This window comes from Martes martes (assembly GCF_963455335.1).
Source record: "Martes martes genome assembly, chromosome: 4".
In the NCBI taxonomy this organism is placed as follows: domain Eukaryota; kingdom Metazoa; phylum Chordata; class Mammalia; order Carnivora; family Mustelidae; genus Martes; species Martes martes.
Window position 1 is genome coordinate 16,074,179 of NC_137891.1, and position 27,355 is coordinate 16,101,533.

At 39.0% G+C, this 27,355-nt stretch overlaps 1 protein-coding gene across 3 annotated transcripts in view; it reads left to right on the forward strand.

Moving 5' to 3' along the window:
- Nucleotides 1–20,850, forward strand: part of TMEM65 (transmembrane protein 65) — an 83,107-nt gene extending 62,257 nt beyond the window's left edge. For 2 of the 3 annotated variants that reach the window (XM_080802643.1, XM_080802642.1), the window contains one exon: nucleotides 803–2,482. In XM_080802643.1, the coding sequence (XP_080658769.1) occupies nucleotides 803–904 (102 nt within the window). In that variant the 3' untranslated portion in view covers nucleotides 905–2,482. Of the gene's footprint in view, nucleotides 1–802; nucleotides 2,483–20,509 lie in introns of those variants that run through there. The other variant, XM_080802644.1, reaches the window with a different exon arrangement.
- The last annotated feature ends 6,505 nt before the right edge of the window (nucleotides 20,851–27,355 follow it).

Here is a 27,355-nt window from a genome sequence, read left to right on the forward strand (position 1 = left end):
GAGGGTTCCTTTTTCTCCACTTCTTGTTTCTTGTGTTTTTGATTTAGTCATTCTGAAAGGTGTGAGGTGATATCTCATTGTGGTTTTGATTTACATCTCCCTGATGATTAGTAGTATGGAACAGCTTTTCATGTGTTGGCCATCTGTATGTCTTCTTTGGAGAAATGTCTATTTGGGTCCACTACCCATTTTTTAATCAGATTGTTTCTTGCTGTTAACTTGTATGAATTCTTTATATATTTTGTATATTAACCCCTTATTGTTATGTCATTTATAGATATTTTCTCCCATTTAGTAGATTGCTTTGTCATTTGTTGATGGTTTCCTTTGTGCTGCAAAAAGCTTTTAGTTTCAAGTAGTTTCAATTCTGTATTTTTGCTTTTGTTTTTTCTTGCCTGAGGAGACAGATCCAGAAAAATTTTGCTAAGGCTGACGTCCAAGAGATTACTGACTATGTTTTCTTTTAGGATTTCTATGATTTCAGATCTTACATTTAGATCTTTAATCCATTTTGAGTTTATTATTATGTATGGTGTAAGAAAGTGGTCCAATTTCATTCTTTTGCATGTAGCTGTCCAGTTTTCCCATCACCATTTATGAAACTATCTTTTCTCCATGGCATGTGCTTGTGTCCTTTGTCATATATGACTTATTTTTACATGTAAGTTACTATGATCAAAAGAAAGGCAATTACAGTTGAGTTTTATGGTACATAGTAATTGTTTATCATAGATACTTAGACAAAGATCCTTCTTTCAGGGATAAAATAACTTTCAAAAAATGTCTTCTTTTGTTTCCTTAGGGCAAAGCTGTTGGGGTGACTATTGGCTGCATTCTAGGAATGTTTCCTTTACTTTTCTTTGGAGGAGGTGAAGAAGATGAAAAACTGGAAAAGAAAAATTAACCCTCTTAGAATACCTATAAAAAGATGTAAACTAATGTACCTCAATTACTAAATATGCTGTCACAACATTTAGGAATTAAGACAATAACAGTGTATAGATACGGGATCAAATAATTCAGCATGTATTACGGAAAACACTAACTTATTGTGGCTTGGTTTTCTTAGGACACATTTTTAAAAAATGTTTAGTATCCATTTTGTGTAAATTGTTGAAATGCTTTTTCATCAATGGCAGTCAACATTTTACCTTTTTCTTTTTCTTTATATATCAAAATATCATTTAAGTATCAGTCATTGATGTACTGTACTGGGGTTTGCATATTTGTTACTTCATGTGTGTGCATGCATGAAAGGATCTTCTGTCGTTGCTGTTGTCCTCTAGTTACAACTCAGCCTTGAGATTTTTGCCACATTACTTAAGATGTGTAATACAAGTTAAAGGTTCTTTTTTACTCTATTTGGGCAACATCAATTTTGTACTGTTTTACATTGAACATTTACAATCATATAATTTTAGTCATTTTTTAAACTCTTAGTCATTTCAAGGTAGACACACACTTTAAGTATTTTAAGTATCTATTATTCACTTTAATTTTCTGACCTCAATGTCTCAAGAGCCAGAGGTTAATCAGAATGAGTAATTATGTGATGTCCTTACTACATAAAACCATATATGTTAGTAAGTGTATTATTTTCAGTTGATTTTTTTAATCTTTAATTTCTCAATTTTGAATCATTACATGGTAGCTTCTGCTCCAAGAAAATGATTATTTTAGGGTCTTTTATAAATGGGGATTGTGGAATTAGGGTAAATAAGGGGTTTGACATGACACTTGGAAATTAAGAGGCTAAAAAACTTTTTTAGAGAAAAAGAAAATGGGAACTGTAGAGAAGGCTTATGGTATAAGTGGTAAAGTTGAAGTCATGTTTGGAAGGTTAACGAGATACAAATTCTATTGTTTGGGATGGATTTCTTTTTCCCCAAAACATCTTCTCATCTGAATGAATCTGAATGCTCCATATTCATAATCCTGATGTCTTATCTTATCACATAAAAGTTTTATTTCTGGATAATTTACTTTGAGGTGAAGACTAAATATTTTATATTTTGCTTTTTGGCTATGAATAGTAATCAAAAGTTACGTGAGGAGAAATCTTTTTTTTTTTTTTGTCTTTTTTCTTCTTTGGTGATGTTTAAATAATATTCTAGGTTGAAGTTGCTTATTTCCAGCCTTGCATATCATGAGTCATAAATTTTATGAGCCCTTAATGTTTGTTAGCATGTGGTCTCTTATATAAATGCTAAAAAATTACTCTTACTTGTAAGAGTAAACTCATCATGGAGGAGAAAAACTGAAATTAAGGTAACTATTTGTTGCTAAATAGATGCAAAAGAAGGAAAACTTCTTAAGTGGAAGGATTTACAGTTACCTTAGTTTAAAATTTATTTGCACATATTACTTTGACCTCTTATTTTGAGAAGGGCTATTTTTCCCCCACAAGGCAATTTGTCATAAATTACCCTCTGTGCACTTCAAAATAGCTTAGAGCTATCCTTTAATCATAGATTTTTGAGAGAAAAGAAAAAAATAAATTATAATATAAAAATAAATATATAACATTCTTACTGTGTACAAATAATACAATTTGATCAAATTAGAATTACAGAACTTGACTTCTTAAACAGAATCTTGGTCTTTATCTTCCACATAGTACTACATACACACCAAAAAGAATTTTTTAAATTATTTTAGCTGATAGGGTTAGAGTGCTAATTTAAACAACTTTTTTTTAATGTCTAAGTGCATTTGTTCCTAACTTGTATATTGCCAGTCCTTTCTGTTTTCTAAAAACTATTTTGTTGTGGTGCTTAAATTTTCTTCTTATTAATTAAATCCCATATCCAGAAATCTTGCCTGTGAGTTTAGAAAGGGCTTTGATTATTGGTTTTCATTTTTTGCTCTTGAAAAGAATCCAGTTCTACAGAAGCTTTCAGTTTAGCTGGATGTCTGAAGAATTATTTAAGGTGTCAAAACATAGCATATATAACCTTCATGTTGAAAGATATTTTAATTTGGGGGCATAATAAATATTTGAATCATTCAGATAATTAACTTTCAAAAAATGGAGCCCTTTTGTCCTTACCTAAGGTACACATCTTTTCAAGATCTTATTCTACATGAGTATTGGTATTTGAAAAATGGTTCCCTTTAAGAGAATGACTTCATAAAACCATAGTTTCATGGTACTTGTCACGATTAACCTTATTTCAGATTGAAACTGGAATCTTATTTCTCATATTAGCTATTTCTTTATTGGAAGCACCATATCTATAGTTAAATACAACATGAGCTACTTTAGTACTGTTCGTTTAAAATTCATGTTGTCTGTGTATCATGATTTATTGACTTGTTGATGCATGTGAATTGAGTGCATTTTGTTGCCACTGTATATTAAATGGTGACCAATGTTTTTACAAAGGAATTGAAAAAAAAATCTTTTAAGAAATTTGGAATGTGGTTTTGATTTTGAAATTTGACTTTCTTCCTAATCTCTATGGGAAGGCTCTGGTTATTCTGTCACTAAAGGAAGTAGAATAAATAAATGCGGATTTTTTACAGAGTTGTAGCAATGTCACTGAGACAATAGGATGGAGCTATTTACTACCTCCCTGAAATCCATATTGGAGATCCATGATTGATTATGAGAGAAGAATGACCCTATATTGAGACAATTTGATCATTAGTATGATGTCAAAAATAACTCTAGAGAGGTTGGCATAAATCACACTGATGGGTCTTTACAGCAGAGATATCCAGGCCTTCTGTAAAATAAATGCCTCATTTACTCCTTTTTTGTAGGAGGTAAATTTTGAAGGTAATGGGAGTTTATCTTTCACACAAAAAGTTTATGTAAACTTCCTAATTTTAGAATTTTATTTTCTTCCTATCTGAAAAGAATATATTAAATGGAATGTCATCTTTTTCTTAGTGGCTAAGCACCATCCCCATGGACATTATTATTGTGCTGTAAGGCAGTGCCTCAGGAAAACTTTCATTTTCCTCCCATCTTTTTACTGCTCTGGGCTTTTGGCAATGGCCTTCTCTCTCTAACTTGCCACTTCTCAGCTATATGGTCTTAGCAACTAGATAGCCAGTCTTACCAGGAATTTTTTGGGAAATATTAGGCTATGGAACCTGAGTGAGATGATGATGGTGATAATGATGATAATAATGTTAGCTTCCTTTTATTAAGGACTTTCTTGCTGTCATGTAAGTATTTTACATACTTCATCACATTTAATCACTTTAAATAATGATAAGTTGGTGCTATTATTGTCCCTATGTTTTACTGGGTAAATTTTATGTGGAAAGTTAGTACTAGACCCATGAGATCACTACTAATAAGTGGATTGGAATCCAACTTCGTCCAAGTTTAAAGCCTGTGTTACTATGCAATAGGGCATCAGTTGAATGGACTTTGTAACATCTCTTCTCTGCTTAGGTTCCTTTTTACCTTCAGATTTGTGGAGTTCGTTGTTTTCTTACCAAAAACCAAAGGTACTTATAATCTCAATGTTCATTTAAGAAATTCTGTGCATACTATGTGCTCAGAACTGTTCAAGGAACTGAGTGAACAACCAGAACATTCTCATTCTCCTTAAGTTTATTCTGGGAAAGGGAGACATCAGTCGGGCAAATATACATTTAAATATTTTTTATTGCAGATAGTGATAAGTTCCAGAGACAAATGAAACATGGTAAGGGGCATGGAAAGTACTGGTGTGCATATGAGGGTTTATTTTTATAGAGTGGTCAGGGAAGACCTGAAAGAAGTGAGGACGTTAACAATACATGTTATGGAAATCTCAGACATGTGAGGTATGTTTCACTTGGGAATGTATTGTAAAATTTTTTTTGTTTTGCACTATTAAGACTTTCTGGATTAAATCTAAATAATATTTAAATACTAGAATTGATAATCCCTGCATATTTACTGACAGCAGTAGATGGAAATGGCCCTGAAGCCTGGGGAAGCTGCCTGGGAATTCATACTGTATATGGATAACCCATCTGCAAATTATTTAGGGTTTGTCGTGTGCTCATCATGAAATCTTACTAACAGATCACATGTTTTTACCAAAGCAATAAATGCTATTGGTATATGAGTTGTAACACTGAAATTGGTTTCTCTTCTTTAACTTTTAGAAATGAAGTACTACTTAAAACAAGGACATAAAATATTTTAATTTTGAAGCTTCAGGACTTTTAGTGTCTACCGATCTTATGCTGACAGCAATATGAAGCACATGGTGTTGTGTATTGGTTTTTATAATAAAATTTATGACATCAAACATGTTAATGCCATTGACGGATTTATGAATGAAAGAAATTTGAGCAAATTCTTTTATTGACACCAGTTAAAAAGAATAAGCACCTGAGAGATTGCATGATTTCCCCACAACTACAAGTCAAACTTTTTGTTTACAGGAATAGAATGTGAGAATGGCGACTCAAGAATTAAACTCAAAGAAACTGCTTTTGAGGAGAGCTGGGGTGAACCTTCAAAACCTGTTTGATAAAGGAATTTTTTGTGAGAATTGTGAAATTCAGTAAAGATTTGGCATTTGCTAATATGAAAGCTATACATTTGTGTAGTGCTTTACTATTTATAAAATAGTTAGCAGATGCCAGATATACATGGAGTTTAAGAGAGTTAGTTGAAAAAAAATTGAGTGTACTTTAATTAGAATAACAATTTTTCTCTCCTGCATGTCAACCCCACCATCACTGCACAACAGTGATTATTCTGTATCTCCTTACCATAGGTCTCAAGTGCATTTTTCTTCAGGAAATGCAGTTTTTAGAATATATATAATGTCCCATGCTGTTATTTTTAAAGTATATAGGTCAAACGTTTTCTCTTTTTCTCCCTTGCCCCCAATTGGGAGGAGAAAAAGACAATTAATTTTTAGTTCATTTTATGGTTAACAGTTTTAATTGTTCTTTCTTCCATACTAATTCATGCCCACATTTCATAAGAAGGAAAAGATCTGACTGTGCTTCAAATGTCAGTACCACAAAGAATGGGATTTCATCCAGCTTGTTCACTTCTCTGTCTGCAGTGCATTGTACAGTGCCTGAAACATGGTGGGTGTACAGTAGATTTGTTTAATGGGTCAAACAGATAGCCAAATGCTTGATGGGAAATATACTATGTATGTATCTTCTGTTCTGTTGGTTATCAAGGAAACAAATATTTGGTTTGGCATGATCTATTCTTAATGAATTTGTGTTTGGTGGGGGCAATGGTGATCATTTTATTTTCTCTTTAATCTGTACTAATTTTTCCCTTGAGGATTAATATCAAGTATATTAGTCTACAATATCTAGAACCTGTAGGCACACCTCTTTTTTCTGAGTAGGGCATTATTTACTCAACTCTGAGCTTGGTACTCTTCCTGATCTTCTCATTATTTCACAGAGTTCAGCTTTGTGATTGTATTTCAAATTCTTTGAGTATCACAAACCAAAGATTTTAAAACTTTTTGGCCTCAAGACTCCTTTGAGCTCTGAAAAAAAATACTGAGGTCCTCAAAGAGCTTTTGCTTATGAAGGTTATAAAAGTATTTACTACATTAGAAATTAAAACTGGCAAATTACAAAAATATTTACAATTTATTTTAAAATAGTAGTAAACCAACTTCATGTTAACATGGATGATACACATTTTATGAAGATAATTTTCTGAAAGTATAATTTAGTGAGAGGAGTAACATTGTAGAACTCTTTAATGTCTGGCTTGCTAGAAGACAGCTGGATTCCCATATTTTTTTCTGCATTCAATCTGTTTGATATTTATTTTGTTTGAAGTATATGAAGAAAATTTTGCCTCCCACAGATATATAATTGGAAAAAAGAAGAATATTTTAATAATCTTTTTATATGACTGGATTTATTCTTGGACACTACTAACACTGTACAGGGGGTAATTTCCAAACAGTTCATTGCACTGTAGAATTCAAAACCGTATCAATGAAATTTTGCACTGGGTTACATTAAAACCTATTGGTCTACCTTGCACTTTGAGTGAACATTTTCCCATGCATGATTTTATAACACCATACATTTGGAAATTATTGAATCACCAATTATGCAGATCTTCCCAATGTTAAATCATTTCCCACATAAAATTTAAAAATCATGTATAATATGACCAGTGATATCATTTAAAAAAGCACCTCTTAAGTATTGGGAAGCTTTCAAATTCAGATGACAGATAACATGTTTCCCAAAATTCTGATTTTCATGTGAAAGCTTAAATTTTGTCATTGGAAACACATACCATTAATTTTCCTTGAAGTGGCCATTCATGTTTAAGAAAATGTCTGCCAAATATGCACTTCTGAATAACCAAGTTTATCTCATTAAACAATCTCATAATTGCTTTTCTCTAAGACAACCATCATATTTTGGTATCCCCAGAAGTACTTTGCACATTTGCCATTTCATACAGAATATTAAAAAGACATTAACTCAACAGTCAATATTTAAAATAAATAATTTTCATTGCTTTTTGAAAGACACAGAGTGAAGCTTTTCTTCTCCCTCTCCCCCAAATACAAATTCATGGCAATGAAGAGTACAATGAATACTAGTGTCTTTATTCATTCTAATGTTGGTGCTTTTACCTACCATGGCTTTTGCATCATCAGTGAACATGTCACCACAGTGAAAAAGGTAAATAGGGTTTTAGTATATTATGAAACTGGTTTTGACCTCACAGACTCCCTAGGAATCTGCAGACCATGCTTTCATCCTTTGAGAACTGCCATCCTGAACTAATTAGTTTAGATTAGGTTTAGCTGTAGGTAACAAAACCCCAAAATAACAGTAGCTGAAACAAGATGGGCATTTATTTCTCTCTCATATAAAATTGTTGTAGTATGTTGTCCAAGGCTTGTATAAGAGTTGTACACCACAAAGGAACAAAGCTCAGATTTCCATCCTTCTGCTTCATCATGTAATTAGTTTTTGTGCTCAATAGTCACTTCCCGACCTAAAATGGCTGCTTTAGCTCCGGCTATCACATCTTCAGTCTATCCAGAAGGAAGGAACTAGAAAGAAAAGGACTTGAACCAACTTTTTTTTTTTTTTTGCGTTTTTCATCTTTTAATTTTTTTTAAATTTCAGCGTGACAGTATTCATTGTTTTTGCACCACACCCAGGGCTCCATGCAATACATGCCCTCCTTAATACCCACCACCTTGAACCAACTTTTAAGTTGCCACATTGACACATCTAGTTAGGTGTCAGACCTCTGTCATATGAACACTGCACTGAAAGAGATGCTTGTAAATCTTCCCATCTGTATGGTTGACTATATAGCCAAAAATTGAAAGGAGGAAAGGACATTTTGGGAAGAAACTAGCTATGTATCACGGTCTTTTGTTTTGGCTACCAAATATTCATGTCTTGCCTTTTCTCTTTGTGGAAAAGACCCATCCACAGGGGAGTGGGCTATAATTTCTGTGCAGTGACTGCGTTCAACTCCAGGAATATATTGTTCTCTCTATAAGGCTTTAAATTGGCTCATTGGTATTAGATATCCTATAAATGAAAAATGTATCTGCCCCTAACACCAAGTATGCAATAACCACTTCTGTTCAGAAAAGGAAAGAATAAAAAATACAACAATCACTAGCTGCTATAAATTATTAAGTCCACCACTACCATATCAGCTCATCTATTTGAAGGCAGTGGAGACCTGTCTAGGCAGGACTCCAAAGAGGAGTGAACATTTTAGAAGTGAATTGACTTCTAAAGCTGCTTTTAGCTTGGGGGCTTTTGTCCATTCTTATTCCGTCAGGAGGCTGATAATTTTGGTTTTGTGTATTTTAAGTCTTGCTTCTAGGGGACAGAAACCAGGAGAGCTTTTGGTGGAGATATAATCAGAAGCCTCAAGCATATGTAATTCCCTCTCAGAAAATTTGCAAGATTGTAGAGCTATTTAGGACAAGAGACAAAATTAAGCAGAGAGCCTTATGAAACAAAGATTAAATTCAGAACCTGCTGGAAGAAGGGGACCTGGGGAACAGCCTAGGTTATCATTTGAAGATTCTGAAGGCCAGGGCAAAAGTAGAAGCCTTATATCAACGTTTGCAACTCTGCCTTGATTTATCATGATTTCTAGCTGGATTAGGGTGAATGCTATATTGTCCTAGCAAAAGGAAGGATGGACCTTTCTGGAGGAAGATATTACCAGAAGCCTATAAAACCTTTAACACCTGGAAATTAATTGAAGATTCTGAGACATTCCAAAAGAGGACCATGTGACCAAAAACTAAGGAAAAAAGAGACACAAGAAACAGACCCACAGATAATCCAGATAATGGAGTTAGCTGACAAGAACTCTAAAATAACTGTTATTTTTCTTTCTTTTTTAAAAATTAAAAGATTTATTTGTTTTGGAAAGAGAGAGAGAGCATGCACACAGGGAGTGACAGAGGGAGAGGAAGAGAGAAATTTTAGTAGACTCCTCGCTGAGCTCATAGCTCTATGTGGGGCTTGATCTCAAGACACTGAGATCATGACCTGAGCTAAAACCAAGAGTTGGATGCTTAACTGACTGTGCCACCCAGGGACCCCTCCTTTTTTAAATTTTAATTTCAGTATAGTTAACATGCGTTGTTTATGTTAGTTTCAAGTGTACAATATAGTGATACATCTGTTATTTTTGTTTGAGAAAAGTTACGGGGGGAAAAAAAAGGTAGAGGCTCTCATCAGAAAGTTATTCTATAAAATTAATCAAAAATGGACATTCTATAACTGCATGCAATATCTGGAATCAACAAATTAGGCAGATAAAACAGTGGATTTGCACACAAAAGACAGAATTAGTGACCTGCAAGATAGGTTGGTAGGGAACAATGCACACTGAAGCATAGGAAGAAGAAAGTAACAGAACAACCTTTGGAGGCATGTGGGCACAAAAAAATGCCTTTAAAAATGTGTAGATGCGACACACCTCCTTCCCTTCCGGAGCCCCGGGGAAGCGAAAAAATAAAAATAAAAATAAAAATGTGTAGATGCAAAGAGAGGAGATAGAGAATGGGAGGAAGAAGGAAAACTATGAATATTTAAGGACCCAATTTCTCTGTATGATCATCTCAATAGATGCAAAAATAAACTGACAAAACCCAGTTTAACTAACAACCATGCATGATATATAGAAGGCATATTAGCACATGAAAAGATGCTAAATGTCATTAGTCATGAAAATATAAATTAAAACCACACTCGCTAGAATTGCTAAAATTTGAAAAAAAAAATACTGTATCAAGGGTTGATGAGGATGTGGGACAGCTGGTACATAATAACATTCCCAGTAGGGAGGTAAAATGGTGCAACCACTTTAGAAAGTAAACCTGTGGGTGATGGATGCATTCTTTATCTTGATTTTGGTGATGATACATGCCAAGACTCACCAAATTTTATACTTCAAATATTTGCAATAAAGTTGTATTAAAGTAGCCCCCCCAAAAAAGAAAAAAAGAAAAAGTAATTATTGCTATACAGTTGTCTTTAACTGTCACCCCGCATCTTCTGAGCAGGAAATAGTTTCTAATTCTTCTTTGTTCCCAAATCACCTTTTAAGTCCATTATAATACTTATCAGAGATCTCAGTTATCCACTATTCTGAAACTGGGGGGCTGGAAACAAGTTACATTTCTCATATTTCTGTGTGCTTGCTGGGCAATTTCTCTGCTGGTCTTGCCTAGATTCAGTCATGTGGCTGTAGTCAGCTGGTGAATTGGCAGAAGCTGGAGTGTTTAAGATGGTTTGGGCATAGATGGGAGGAAGACTACGATCTCTCTTACCACATAGTTTCTTACCAGTTCTTGGTCTAACCAAATCTTCCTTACATGGCAGTTGGGTCCCTAGAGAGTAAAAGTAGAAACCATGAGGTCTCCTAATGGAGACTTTATGCCAGGCAACTCCTGCCACCTTCCCTTGGTGAAGACAAGTTACAAAACCAGCCCAAATTCAAGGAATGGAGAAGTTGACTCTATCCTTTTAGAGTGAGAAATGGCCACGTCATACTGCAAAGGGGCATGGACACAGGAAGGCATTATTCATCAGAGACCATTATTGTAATGATCTAGTCTTCCAGATAATGCTTTATTATCGCAGGCATGTTTTTCATACCTGTATCCTTTCTGTTGTATCATAAGTTCCTTGAAGGTAGGAATCAGATCTCACTTATCTTTGTATTTTTCTTTGCAAATACCGCAGACCTTTGCACGTTGTGTAAAAAGTTTTGACTTTTTCTGGGGCGCCTGGGTGGCTCAGTAGGTTAAAGCCTCTGCCTTCGGCTCAGGTCATGATCTCAGGGTCCTGGGATTGAGCCCCACATGGGGCTCTCTGCTCAGCAGGGAGCCTGCTTCCCTTCCTCTCTCTCTGCCTGCCTCTCTCCTTACTTGTGATCTCTGTCTGTCAAATAAATAAATTAAAAAAAAAAGTTTTGACTTTTTCTGGATGCTAGGAGAAATAAGTCAGTGAAAGAAAAAGCTTACGTTGAAAATGCATCATTGCAGTAGTAGGGTAGAAAAGATATATTGCGAAGCATTTAAAATCATAATCTCCGGGCAAAAGCAAATAGCGACCATTGAGGAGTCATCAGAATATCTTAATAATCGCAGCATTGTTTTTTTGTGGGTGTTTGTTTGTTTGGCAAAGAAGGAAAGGTAATACAATCCCCAATTTTATAGATGAGAACAGTTGCAAAGCTCTTTAAGCTGCTGGAGCTTTATTTAAATACAACTCTTCTGATTCCATATTCTAGGCTTCTTTTTTCTTCAAATTTTATGGGACTGCATTGTTCTAGGCAACCGGAGAGAGGGGTGGATAACTTAGGGGCTTTAAGTTTACTAAGTAAACATTCTATCCTTGGTATCCTCCTTTTTGTATGTGTTTTTCTCTGTGTAGCAAATGAAAGATTTAAAAAGAACAATGCTTAAGGTGCTTAAAATAAACTTTCCTCATTTCCTTCAAGTCCTTTCTATTTCTAAGCAGTTGGATTTCGAGAGAAAAAGTATGTTGTTGAGCAGTTCTGCCAAAAGCTTAGTCCAAATTCTTTAGTCTTTCCTGGAAATTGTAGCTAGTGTTTTGTCTATCTGCTATTAACACATTACCCTTTGCATGCCATCTGATATCTGGCATATTTTATAAACAGGCTGAATGCTCTAAGCTGGATTCCAGCTACATTCAGGTTTTATAATTATATCTTCCTGCAATATTCTTCCCACTCAGATGGCTAATAAATAGTTTCACTTACTAATTTAAGATTCAGCTTTTCTCTTTGTCTCTGCAAAATTTAGAAATTCAGAATGCAACTCAGAAAAAACTGTCTTCCACACTCACTTTTACCATTATGTCTTTGGTGCCCAGTAATAAACCAGATTATGAGGGAAGTGGCTCAAGAGAGTCATGAGATCCAAGTCCTTCTTTTGAGGATCTTCTGCTGTCAGGGATATGGACAACCTTGGGTACTCGGCAAGCTCTAGAATTCTGTAAATCTAAGTGAGTGACGCACATGGGTCACAACGATGCTGTTAAGTTCTTGTAAAGCATCTTACTTTAGTTTTTTTTTTTTTTTTTAAGATTTTACTTATTTATTTGACAGACAGAAATCACAAGTAGGCAGAGAGGCAGGCAGAGAGAGAGGGGGAAGCAGGCTCCCTGCAGAGCAGAGAGCCTGATGTGGGGCTCGATCCCAGGACGCTGGGATCATGACCTGAGCTGAAGGCAGAGGCTTTAACCCACCGAGCCACCCAGGCGCCCCGTTTTTTTTTTTTTATATATAATTCAACAAAGGGTGATTAAGTCAGCTTGACACAGCATATTGGTTCATCTTTACTCTGCAGTAAGACTTCATGCCAGTAACCTTCTAAATAAAAATATTGCATCTTTCCAATTCGGAAAAAATATAAATGAAATATAGCAATCTTAAAGAGCAAGACATTAATTCAGTCTAAATCAGTGAGTTAAATCTTTCATCATTCCGTGGCTCCCTCTGAATGCCATTAGCACATTGTTTCACATCTGTTGTGTGATGCCTCAACACTGAGGCAAAGGCTGTATCTGATGTGTTGTTGGGTCCTTGGTATTTATCATGATACCATATTATGGGTTATCCCTCTTTCTACCTGGGTTTTTATTAGCTCTGTATTAATTTTGAACTTCTGAAGGCTTGGTAAGGGAGTTGTAAATTAATTAAAAAGACATGGACGGATTTAAACTACTCATCCATTTGCAGTGTGCTTTTTAAGCCTTCTGAACGTCCGAGGGAAGTAGTTGCTGCTGATAGACCTGGCCATGGTCATATGGGAAGATCTACTTTCATGGCTGAAAAGTCCTTAACTTTTCTGAAGCTGTGCTATTAGTATTTGTCACTCAGAAACCAGCAGTTCTAAGCCAATCATTTCCTAGCTGTGGGAGCTCACACACGATGACTAGCCTCTCTGAAGTCTCAGACTGTCCCCATTTATAAAATTGAGACAATAATATCTCTCTTTAGGGCTGTAAGGATTGAAACTCTATAATGCCTGGTGAAATGCTTGCCATATAGAAGGTGCTCAGTAAATGGTTGTTGTGGAGATAGCAGTTTTCAGGACTCTTTCTGGTCTCCAATTTATTGGAGATATATATATATATATATATATATACACACACACACACACACATATTTAAAAGAGGAATCTGTGGAATATTTTTGAGCTGAGGAATGCGAGAGTGAAAATGTTCCACTTTCTCTCTCTTTAGACCTTTATTGTGTGACTTTAAGTATTGAAATCTCAGTCTGTCAGACACACCTTTGATGAAGTTAAGCAACCAAAAGATCAAACACATGGTTTTGAATTTGTTTGCGGCACTATGACCCCTAAAATAACTGCACTGAAGTATGATGATTTGGGGCCTCCCAATAGTTTTCTTGCATGTTGTTTAAAGCTGATAAGGTCCTATGAAACGCCTGTAGTTTCATTGAAATAATGTTTAAATCTAAGTCCCAGGTCTTCTGTTTACTAGTTATTTGATCCTGGTCATTTAGCTCATCTGCAAATTGAATATTAGACACTATTATTAGTACTCACAGGCTTGTTTTAAGATGGAAGGAGACTTTGCATGGAAAATGGCTTTGTCATTTGGATAGCTATTGTCTTACATATACCACACATCCATGGGGGTGGAAATGGGACTTCCATTTAATGGTAAACTTCAGACACACCTCCTTTCTCATGTGAAATAGGACTGACTACAGTTCACTGGATTCTTCAAAATCGGGTAAGAAGCGATATTTCGTCTCATGGCATTTATTTCTTTAGGAGCTATCTATTTTAATAGTTTTAACCTTTCTCAATTACTAGCTTGACTTCTCCCCTGCCCTGGGTTGTGTATATTTACCATATTTTGCTTACAATGGTTGGTTTGGGGGGAATTTGTCATTACTTACTGGGTTTCCTTTGGCATCTGCTTCCCTGCAGAGAAGTGGACCACTGGGTAATTTTATTAGAAAACATTTTGCTCCTGTCCAGAAAGGCCCAAATTTTATAAAAGATGCCTGTGACTTGATAGCTGCTCTGCCTAATTCTGGGGTGAAGAACTAGCAAGCTCTTTGTTGCTACTGTATACCTCACCCATATTTCCACCCTACCCTCTATTCCCATAAGCCTGCTATTTTATCTTCAACTCAAAAAATTTTGTCTGAACTCAGAAAGTTTAGGACTCAAGTGGGGAAAAAGAAAGAGTATTCTTTATTAATCTACTGAAAAGTAAGGGCTAACTTATCCCAGACTGATTCTTCAGAGTCTGGCCTCTGAAAAACTCCCTAGAAACCAGTTACAACTGAAAGTTTAAGATAAGCAAACCAACTTATGGTAGAACCCTGAAGTGACAAGGTAGCTGGGATAGCTTGATTTCTTCAGCTGATGAATGCTGAGACAATGACATAAGGACAGTGCCAAGGTTCTGCCACATGGTGGCTGGGACCACAGGTTTGGACTCTAGCTGTTGATCACACCGTGTGAGGGGTTTGTATTCTCTTAGCCACCCAACTTAAAAGCTCCACAGTCTAAAGACTGAGGTTTCTCTTCCAGTGCCTGAAGTTTGGCCCTCCTGGGTACTTGAATACTGTTCAAATGCAGTGGGAAGCAGGTTCACACACCTCCTATGGCTTTTATCTCTGAATTTCCCCCACCCTGAACATGGTCCAGAAAGCCTGGTGTGTGTGTGTGTGCTCCTTACTTGATTATCCACCCTTGGTTGCTGTCACCTCTAAACCTTAGCATTATCTTCCCCAACGGAGTGATCATAATTTATCTAGAGCTCTCTAGTTGACAAATTTCAAACAGATTATCTCATTTGGCTAAGACAACAATGTTGAAGATACAGGTATTCTTTACCCCATTTCATAGGCAAGGAACTTGAATTCTGAGAACTTCAAGGTCATACAGAATGAATGACAGAGGTGGTTCTCTGTTATCCAGATCTTGGCCTGTAATTCCTATGCTCAGTCACTTTATAATCCTTTCATAGGTGTTGCCATTTCCATAAACATCTATTGGACCACACAGCAATGCATGATTCCCTTGTTGCTATGGGAATAGTTTGAATGCCTTGTTTTCCAAGTCTTTTTCGTTACCTCAGATAGCAGTTCCAGTGATGGATTTTGCTTCAAATAAAAATAGCCCATCTCTCTGGGTGCTCAATTTATTTCTCAAAATTACACCAAGGCTGATATTGAAATTGGTAGCACCCTGATGCCACAGAAATGGTATCTCCAGTGAAAAATGAAAGAATACTAGGTTAGGATGGATCTGGAAGAATGGAAATTTTGTATTTAGAGCCCAAAGGGAAGATTGGATGATAGGAGGGAAAGGGGGAAACATCAGAAAAGAAGGTGGTGTTAGAAGAAAGAGAAGTCAGGAAACGACAGATGTTGGTGAGGATGCAGAGAAAGGGGAACCCTCCTACACTGTTGGTGGGAATGGAAGCTGGTGCAGCCACTCTGGAAAACAGTATGGAGGTTCCTCAAAAAGTTGAAAATAGAGCTACCCTACGACCCAGCAATCGCACTACTGGGTACTTCCCTAAAGATGAAAATGTAGTGATCCGAAGGGGCACGTGCACCCAAATGTTTATAGCAGCAATGTCCACAATAGTCAAACTATGGAAAGAACCTAGATGTCTGTCAACAGATGAATGGATAAAGAAGAGGTGGTGTATATATACAATGGAATACTATGCAACCATCCAAAGAAATGTAATCTTGCCATTTGCAAAGATGTGGGTGGAACTAGAGGGTATTATGCTGAGTGAAATAAGTCAAGCAAGACACTTATCATACGATCTCTCTGATATGAGAAATTTGAGAGGCAGGGTGGGGGGTTGTTGGGGGTAGGGAAGGAAAAAATGAAACAAGATGGGATTCGGAGGGAGACAAACCATAAGAGACTTAATCTCATGAAACAAACTGAAGGTTACTGGGGGTTGGGGGGGTAGGGATAGGGTGGCTGGGTTATGGACATATGGGGAGGGTATGTGCTATGGTGAGTGCTATGAATTGTATAAGCCCGATGATTCACAGACCTGTACCCCTGGGGCAAATAATATAATATATGCTAATTTAAAAAATTTAAAAAAGGAGAAAGAAGTGTGCACACACTGCCTTACTATTGTGGCTCTGCCCATTGGTAGAGTGCAAGTAGAAATGAAATCTGGATGGCAGCTCCTGCTTCTCAGGCCCAGGGGAAATTCTGGCTGTGCAGGGTGGTCAGGCCACTATCAGCACTTCTGGGACTGTTAGGGAACAAGTGGGATTATGACCATGGTGGTGCCTGATGGGTATCAAGTCTGATACAGTTCAGAAAGCACCTTTACTCAAAGGAATTAATTTTAGTTTCACATCCCACTCACTGGACCAGAAGCTGTCCTACTGTAATCTCAAATAAGGGAGGAAAATAATGACATCTAGGTTCACCCAGCAAAGAATTCTCATCTTCCAAAAGTAATTCATGGGTGATTCAAAATAGTTTTGTTAGGGATGAGGACATAGGTACAGAATATAAAATGTGAGTGGCATCTTGAAAATTGTTGCTATTTTAATAAAGACGGCACATAGGACCTTCCAGAGCAAGATCATCATTGCACTTTTCATGCTAATGTTGTTGAGTATAACTTTGGGAGGAGAGGAAACTTCTAGATTGAATCATATCGGAGATAAATGATGGTAGAGACTAGAGCTGTAAAGAGTGAAAGTTGAGGGCATTTTGGAGACACCAGGATGAGAGAGAGGATAGGTAAATTGATCCAGTGGATGGGTCTGCAGAGTCTATACAAGGCAGATATTCTAAAGCTGGGAGTGTAGAAGAATGGAAAGAGCATTCATTTTGGAGCCAACGGACTTGAGCTTGAGTCTTGGCTCTATCGCTTAGGTAACTTTGAGCAAATTATTTAATCTCTCTGAGCTTTCACTTTCTAATCTGTAATAGAAAAGGCATAATAATGGCTATAATAATCCCTACATCACAAGGTTGGTAATAGAATTAAGAGAATCCATAAGAAGCATATGTATGCGTATATGTGTGTTCAAGAAATACCTTAAATTTAAAAAAAAAACTGAATCAAAGAAAGTTATCCTGAATGGATAACTCAAAAATTCCTTCCAGTCCTAAAATTCAGTGACTCTTCAAACCAGGAAAAAACCAGCAATGACGAGGACAATCAAGATGCGATGACAGACTGAACAAAACACCTAATGCCAGATGCCTGGTGACCTGAGTTGACCAATGTGCAAAATGAATGCACATATTTAGACCTGAAGCTAAAGTGAGGTGTGGGTGAATTTGGGGCCCAGGAAAGAAAGGATCCCCTTTTTCTATATTCTAAGGAAATGAAAGAATTTAGGTTTGGAGAGGATGTGGGATCAAACAAGGAGAGTGATCCCGTGGGTTGGGGTTAAATTAGAAGAGGGATTTAGAGCCCTGAAGGACAGTCAAGATTGAGGGCTGTTGCAGTGAGGATTGCAAACAGGGAAGTTGTGATATCTTTTCTCTTAAGGAGCTTACAGCCCAGTGCGGCACACAATGAGGCCAAGCTAGCTACAGTGGAGAGTTTAAACAAGACAAGCAAAGCAACTTACGGTAGTGCTGACTATATTTAGCATCAGCTTGGGATTTGGTATAGGATGCCAGTGTATTTTAAAATTAGGAAAAGGAAAATAAAGTCAAGTCAGAGCAGAGCCCAGAGATTTGTTCGTGCTTTTTAATGCCAGAAATTTCAAATGGCTTTTCTTCTCTGTGGAAGGCAAGCATATCTGCAATTTTGCACAGTTGAGAAGACGTGTTTCCGCTATCCCTCGAAATCTCACTCCCTGCCTTGCAGCCACAGAAAGAGTCACTGTGGCTCCTCACATGTGCCAGAGGCTTTCTCACATCTCTCTGCTTTGCCACGTTACTCGTTCTGCTTGTGCATCCTGTCCGCATCTATCCAGTAACCTCTATACTTTACCCACTTTGTCTAAAAATGTGCAGGTGGAACTTCCACTTGGGGAAGACCTTCTTGACACTGTCCTTGTATGTCACCAAGCAGGCTGACTCCATATACCCTTGGACACCGTTATACTTTGTTTTCCTTCTATTATTTAGCTAGACAATTCCTGGGATGGCTTGTTTGCTATTTTTTTTTTTTTTTTGCTTCTTTTAGGCCATGGATTTCTACTAGAGACAGAAATCCTACCGAGATGGCACATGAATAATGTGTGGCATTTATTGCATGATTATAACATGGCCTAAGACCAGTGGTTCTCAAAGGTTTGGTTGCATCAACAGTGCTTGTTAAAGGTGCATATTTTCTACCTCCAACCCCAGAGAGTCTCATTCATTTGGGGCCTGGGGGTCTGGTATTTTAACACCTAGGTCACCCTGATTCAGTTGGTCAGCTAACTCCAATTCACAAAATACTAGCATGGGTTCCTCATGTCTTCTCCGGCCTCCTGCTCCTTAACTCTGGGCTGTTTCTCTCCAAGAAAGGAGGAGCCAGGGGCAGTAATTTGGTGAAACTCAAATCAGGTGGGCACACCTGGGTACAATGTTCTGTCCTGAAAGTCAAAGGCACAGACTAAAATAATAATAATTTGTTGATGATGTTTATCCCCATTTCTCCTGACTTCCTTTTCCACTGACAGTCCATGACTGGCCATATTTAAAGCTCTGCTGATTGATTTTTTTGTTTCTTTTAAGGCACCATGAATAGCTTCTCAAAGCTAGAAGAATTAATGCATTTGAAAACTGAATTGTGATGAGCTTGTATATCAACTGCATGATGCTTCCTCAATCATCCTGTTGTGAACAATAAATCCCCATCATCATTGGAAGCAAAGGCCTTTCATTATACTTGTTTATATAGCTCAGTTGGAAGGCCCAGATTATCCAAATCAGCAGGAGCAACAACAGCTACCATTTATTTACCTTTCACTTTGTGCCGGGGCTGTGCTCAGTGTTTTACAACCAATTTGTTTTTTTTTAATCCTCGTTAACACCTTTGAGGTCAGTTTTACAGATGAGGAAAGAAGGGGCTCAGAGAAATTTAAAGAACTTGACCAAGGGGCAGAGCTAGGATGAACACATATGTCTACTTGACCACAGCGCCTAGATGTCCAGATTATGCTGCAGGCTAACTCCTTAGAACCTGCCTTTGTGGTCTACAGATAGTAGACTGGTTCTGGGACATGGGCAGAACTGAAAACCCTAGTTTCCAGACCCCCAGTGTAATTTCCTTTTCATGATCTTACACATGGGAAAAAAGAAGAAAGTTGGGACTATCAGTAATTAATTCTGGTGAAATGAAAAAAAGAGAATAACCTCTGACTTTCTTTACTTGTTTAGCTAATTTGGGAAATTCTTGATTCTTCTAAAAATTGTGGTTTCTAGAAAACACTTGCCAAAAGGTTAAATCATGCTGTTATATGTGGCCTTAGAACAGATTATCTGGGCACTGCCCTGGTTCCACCAACTTCTATTCTTCCAGTTTTGTAGAAAACGCTAAGACTGACACATAATTCTTGGTCCATTCTGAAGATTCTCAAAACCCCTAAAAGCCTTGTTAGACCCATTCAACCATTGCAGAGCCTCTTCATGAACTGGCAAAGGATAATAGCTAAGCCATGAGGGCAATATTTTAGACTGAGAGCAGGCTGGTTTTATGAAAGTCGAGCAGTTTTTGTGAATATTAACCAGAGGCAGACAGTGGCATAAGCAACACCGTGAGCAGCTGGGACTGACTTAGTATGGGCGAGAGACCCTCCGATGTGGCACAGAAAACCCTAGGTTGGCAGCGGGCCCCTGAATTTACTCTCAGCTCTGCCTGTGGCTCAGAGATCCTAGACGAAGCTCTCAACCTGTGTAGGCCTGATTTTTATTTTAAATGATGCCGTTGGTGTAGGGGAGAATCAATGAGCGTATCCATGAAAGAACTTCCCACACCTCAGCTGTTAGGAGATTCACCTGTCATCTGTCTCTATTGGCTATTTTGTGGTTTTTCTCAACAGACCTTCACAGCTGATGTGACTGAGATCACTGCTCACAGCAGGACTGCAGCTGGCACTTGGAATTGAACTGCTGAATATTTATGGTAATTGAAAACCTCAAAGATGAGTTCTGAACTTGGCAGTGTTGCCCTTATCACTCGTGTCCTATTTAGGAGCTAAAATAGTTGTCCTGGTTGGAGGTCATTGTTGCCTAAAGCGTGCACTGTAATGTACAGGGTGAATCGGAGTAGAACATAGAAAAATATTTTTAATGTATAATTAGATATTTATTTTGCTGTGTGTTTTTAAAAAAGATTCATTTGAAAAAAGTAAAATATGAGTCAATTAAAATATTATAAAGCAAATAATGATATGGGTGGTGAAAGAATATGACAAAAATAATGAAAGTGGTACATGAGTGATGACAGCTTAGGATCTATTCCTAGGATATAAATCCATATCTCCTTAAGCAAAATTCTTGGGGCCAGATGTGTTTCAGAATATCTCATGCAGGGGCGCCTGGGTGGCTCAGTGGGTTAAGCCTCTGCCTTCGGTTCGGTTCATGATCTCAGGGTCCTGGGATCCAGCCCCGCATCGGTCTCTCTGCTCAGCAGGGAGCCTGCTTCCCCTTCTCTCTCTGCCTGTCTCTCTGCCTGCTTGTGATCTCTCTCTCTCTAAAAAAAAAAAAAAAAAAAAGAATATCTCATGCATTCTTGTCACACCAGGGGTAACTGGAATGGCACTTTCAAATACATTATTTCCACAGTAAGACATACAAATATTCACTATAACTAGGATAAATAAGGTCTATAAGTAACATCACATCAGTTGAGGTCAAGTATTGTAGCCAAGCAAGTTACAAAAGGTATCATTTTTCAGATTTTTTGCATTTTGGAATTGTAGATAAGACATTTTCGACCTACAGTAAAATAGGCCAGGAAGAAAAGAGACAAATCTAAGAAACTTAGACTTGAACATACTTTGTAGTTTATAAAACACTTTCTCTCTCATTATCTTATTTGTGAAGTATATACTCTCATATTATAGATGAGGAATCTGAAGCTCAGAGAGGCTAAGTGACCTAGCTAAAATCACACAGCTCAACTGGTAACAGCTGGGCCAGGACTAGAATAGAACTCAGGTCTACAGATTCTTGGATCTTCCCACACCATAACCTATACATCATATAATAAGTTGTAAAGAATCACCAGTTAGAATGGCCAAAATTAGCAAGACAGGAAACAACGTGTGTTGGAGAGGATGTGGAGAAAGGGGAACCCTCTTACACTGTTGGTGGGAATGCAAACTGGTGCAGCCACTTTGGAGAACAGTGTGGAGATTCCTCAGGAAATTAAAAATAGATCTTCCCTATGACCCTGCAATTGCACTGCTGGGTATTTACCCCAAAGATACAGATGTAGTGAAAAGAAGGGCCATCTGTACCCCAATGTTTATAGCAGCAATGGCCACGGTCGCCAAACTGTGGAAAGAACCAAGATGCCCTTCAACGGATGAATGGATAAGGAAGATGTGGTCCATATACACTATGGAGTATTATGCCTCCATCAGAAAGGACGAATACCCAACTTTTGTAGCAACATGGACAGGACTGGAAGAGATTATGCTGAGTGAAATAAGTCAGAGAAAGTCAAGTATCATATGGTTTCACTTATTGGTGGAGCATAACAAATAATATAGAGGACAAGGGTAGATGGAGAGGAGAAGGGAGTGGAGGGAAATTGGAAGGGGAGGTGAACCATGAGAGACTATGGACTCTGAAAAACAACCTGAGGGTTTTGAAGGGGCAGGGTGGGAGGGTGGGGGAACCAGGTGGTGGGTCTTACGCTGAAAATAAATAAAAAATTTAAAAAAAAAAAAAAGAATCAAAATTGCAGAGGTTGACTTCCTGAATATGTTCCTTGGAGCACAGAGATTCTTCCTTCCAGGGGCTCTCTTAATAGACTCTGTAAAGTGATTGCCACAGGGAGGCTTCTGGAGGGAAAGAATGAGAGTGGAGGACATAACTTTGGCCTTTAATGTTTGAACTAAAGATATATCCAAAGTGGTTGGATCACTCTGTTCAGGCAGTGCATAAAACCCAGTCCCAAAATGCTTGTTATGGTCCAGGGGAATTTCAGAGGAAACATTGTCCGCTATTTCCAGAAATTCTAATAATAATAAACATTTATTGAACATCTGCTGTAGACCAGGCACTCCTCCCCATGACATTTTGGAAGGTTATGACCACTTCCCTCCTCCAGATGAGGAAATGAGAGTTCAGAGACATAGCCAATGTCCCAAAGCTGGCTTGGGCCAGACAAGTCAGGTTTGGGCCAGACGTGGTTCTGCTGAGGGCTGAGCTCTTGCCCAGTACTCTAGCAATGACAGAACCCTGGATTTCTGACCCACCCATAGGAGGGATGCCTTTTCCCTTGATCTGAGGCAGTTGGCAGATAGGCTAGATGGATTGATTTGGGAGGTAGAGACCCAAGCACATCTTCCACAGTCATCATGAAGGTAACTTCAGATGAACTCAAGAGAGCTGTATTTGCAAGGTGCAGATGCAAAGACCCTCAAGGAACTTGGCCATGATTATTGATATGCGCCAAAGGAAAAAACATTTCACAGAGCCCTTTTACAACTGGGCCCCACGTTTTGCCTTGTGTCCAAGAAATCCAAGTGCAAGTTTATTCAGCCACCTGAGTTTGATGGTACAGACCCTAGCAGTAGGGGAGTAAGAGAGGATTCACTGTAGTCAGGAAGCCACAGCAGGTGCACATGATTAGAATGTGAAACAAAGGTGGCATTTGGGGAAGGACTGGGAACACAGGTTAAATCACAAAGGGCCTAGTTGTGCTCACTAGAGTTGGTTAGATTTGTCCAATAGGCAATGGAGAATGGAGAATCACCCAGTGGCTTCTGGCTAGAGGAAAAACATGGTCATATTTCCATGTGTGATCTCTTATTTGATTTGGAAATCAGGGACCGCTTCCTGGAAGAGGTGTCATTTAACCTAGGACTGAAAGGCTGGGTAGGATGTCAAGCAGCAGAGGTATTCATCCATGGCAGAAACAGCTGTGACAACAAGGTACGTTCAGGGTTCAAAATGCGATGAATCAAAACAAACCATTCCCATGAATTGAGCACCTGCTGTGTACACTGGCACGTGTACATTTATTAACTCCTTTAATCATGCCAGAAACTCTGCAAAGAAAGTTTAAATTCCTAGGACATGGAGGTAGGATTCAGATGTATTCCTATCAGACCGTAAGTGCCTTGTCTTCCCATCCCACAGGCTGTCTCTCCTATGGAGAGACACAGTCTTGACTCAGAGCACAGAGGGACCTGGAAGAACAGTGGAGGCTCAGACAAAAATGAAAGTTGATAACACATTTCAAAGAGTGCTGACAACTTAGTGGCCGTTCCAATTTGATCTCTCCATTACTGCCCTCAAACTGTAGCTGTTCCCTAATGGGGCAATGTTAATCAAAATGAGATTATTATGTGCAGGAGAGGAGTTCTCCCAAGGAACCAGTTTTAACTCCAGGATTAATTCTCCTAACTTAGTTACTGTTCCTTTGTCTTTGTCTTTCTCTTCACTTTTGTGAGTCCAGACACTATAAAGTGAAAACCGGAAGTCGTAAAAAATCCCAGGAGCAGGCCTGCCTCTAGCACTGTTCGGAAAGCCGTTTGAGGACAGAGAGAAATTACAGGGAGTTGGCTAAGATTTGGTGAATGTGAGCTGGATCCTGGGGTTGGCCTGTGGGGCATAGAACCATTCGCAGGACAGCCCCCTACTTCCACCCACCTCATGACGCTCAGAGGATTTACAGCAGAAGTCAAGGCGATGCCTCTGGAACAATCAGACACACTTGCAAGCTTAACTGTTTGCTACTGACTGAAAGAGAGGAGGGCAGTAGGGAAAGGTGGGGCCATTATGGATGGCTACAGGCAGGGAAGGCTCCCTGCACTTGCAGGAAAAGCTCTATGTCTTGAAAGTGGTGCCCTTCACTAATGGGCCCAGTTTGGGAGCAGCATGGAGAGGGTTTCTTCCCTGCTGTGAACACATCCCACTGAAGCAGATCCATTAATAGCATCAGGTCATCCATACACCAAGTGCACTAAGATTAACCCGAGGGAGTAGTTACAGCTAATTATCCTTTGGGATCGATATATTATTAGGAGGCAGACCTGCCTCCCCAAACCCTCTCAGCTCATACAAGTTACAGTGACTGGGTGAGGAGGATAGATGAGCACCCAAAGGACCAGGGGTCACCTGAGTTTGGTTTCCCGTGGCCCAGGCTCAGATCAGGTGTTTCCAGGATAAAAACAACCAAAGGGACTTTAAAAAAATAAATGATATTGTCAAAATTGAAAGAGTATCACTTTTTCTGAGCAATGACTGTGCATGTGTGTCGCGCCAAGGTCCAAGAAATGGCCACAGGGCCCTCAAGGAGCCGTGTACCTTCAACCCTCTATTCTCCACATCGGGATTTCTCTGTCTTTGGGAGCTTGGTGTAAGCCAGCCTGAGTCTTTCTACCATTGAGCCCCTGGGGTGCAGCTTCTTTTGGCCTGATGCCCAGACTCTCCCATTCTGTCTTCCAGAGTATTCTAGAATCCCACCCCTTAGATGCTGCCTTTCCCCACTGATCATGAGAGATTTCTCTCTCATTGCTTCTAAAGACAAGCAGATGAGATTTTCTTGTTTGAAGGTTTTGGTTTTTTTTCCTTTCTCAGCTAATCACAGTGGGGACACGGATAGCAGAGAGACCACAATAACAAGCACAGGTTACAAAGTTTAGGAAATCTTACACAATTTGAGCTGCCACAGTCTTTTCCTACAGGTGCTTGGCAGATTGGCCAAGCAGAAAGTGGTCATAAGATCTGGGTCCGGATCCTAGGTACTTACCAGCTGTTGTCCTTAAGCAGATCAGCTTCTTGCCCCCACCTGCCTCCTAGTGTTGTAGAGACATGAGATTACACACACACAACACCGCACCTGTGTAACAGATACTCCACACAGAACAGTGTTTACCAACATAGTCACTGGGAAGGCCCTTGGACCCCCGCTCTCTATCTTCATTCTTAAAAGCCAGGGTCATCGCTTTCTCTATGAAGACCACATTTCAAGCTTACAGGCTGCAGATGGAAAATGTAAAACCACGGGCATCAACCAGTCTCTCTAGCTGCCCATTTGTCTGCGGTGATTGCAGTTTTGAGGATGCAGGTGGGGCTGGTGCCCTCCTCATTGGACCCCAGACACATATGGGTGAAATGTCCCCTGAGAAGAGTACCTGGTAATTCTCCTTTCTCACTGAAAAGTCGAAGCCAACTGTTCTATTTCTTTTTCACATTCTCTCCTAATCTCAGGGTAGTGAATATCAGGCCTTATCATTTCTCCCGAGGTAAGGAGGCAGAGATGTCCAGCCATGTTCACATCTTGGGACATGTTTCATTCATATCAAAGGTGAATTTCTGTTGGGCCCTTAACTATCCCTGAACTCTGAGGTAGAAGTTTTCGTAGAGATGAATCTGGCCAGAGCTTCACTGTCAGCTGGGAGAGTCAGTCACTGTCCCCATCTGGTTAGACAGTGGTTAGGCCACATAGTGCCACCCCCCACCCCACCCCCGCCCCCGCCACCTGCCCTGGAGGATCCACATCCATGGCAGGCCTGCCACTCCCACCATCTCCCTCGAGGTGTTCCCACATTTGGATCCCATTTGGGAGTTTAGATTGGGTTAGAACTTGGATCCCCACAATCACTCAACAGAAGTTCTCTTGAGGGCATCCACATCTGCCTCCTTCTGCTATGATGGTGTGATTGGGTGTGCAGCGCTCTGATACATGCTTCACTCCCCCCTGGGAAAGGAAACTAATGCTTGCTGAATGCTCATTGTGCTGAGCACTGGTTGCAGAATGCTGTGCGTGGTCTCATTCTCTCTCTCTCTCTCTCTCTCAACAGTCCTTTAAAAGCAGGAAGGAGGGGTGAAAGGGGGCAGTGAGTTTGATGTTTCCCTGTGAACACAGGTGACAAGTTTCTGTTTGGGAGTTAAATCAGGAAAACCCAATCATGGAGTAATCCAAACGTGTATCCGCTGATGAGAAACGTGGGAGTCTGGAACTACAAGAAACTGTAATCAGGTGACCTGATCCTAAGAAGACGAAGCAGGAGTCTTTGGAACCCACCTAGCAGATTCCTATTCACTTGTTATTTATGGTTTGGTGAAGAATTGTGGAACCAAGGGGGAGAGTTAGGCTGAAGAATAGAACAGAGAAAATCCTTAGAGAGCCAGGAGTGGCTGTGCCTTTGAAACACTGTCCAGTGGAGAGTGTCTGCTGCCCCATAGGCATCACCATTCCTATTTCTGGGTGGATGTATTATCTCATGGAGCAGTCTATACAACTCGGCATCCCCACTGATCTAGCAAACCTCTGATTGCAGTTTTGATGTCCAGGTATTTGGGGTATAGGGAAAGGCAGTTGAGAGGTACTGAAGTGGGCAACCGGGCTTGGTTGGCAGGGGCATCCCGTCTTAAACCAATAAGCAGACATTCTTACTTGTGTCTCAATCTTCAAGGGGTGCATGTCCGGTAAGCCTGAGGCATGTGAGACCTCTGAGACCTCACTTGCTCCGGCAAGTACACTGTATTACATTAAATTACATTACAATGTATTCTTACCGGTTCATCTGCACAGGCTCTAAGGAAAAAAAAAAAAAAACAGCTATTATTCAACCAATAAATAAGTGTGGATGTACTTAGAGGTTCCTAATCAAAATAGAAATTAGAGAACAAAGTCATTTTTTAAAGATTTTATTTATTTATTTGACAGAGTGAAAGAGCACAAGCAGGGGAAACAGCAGAGG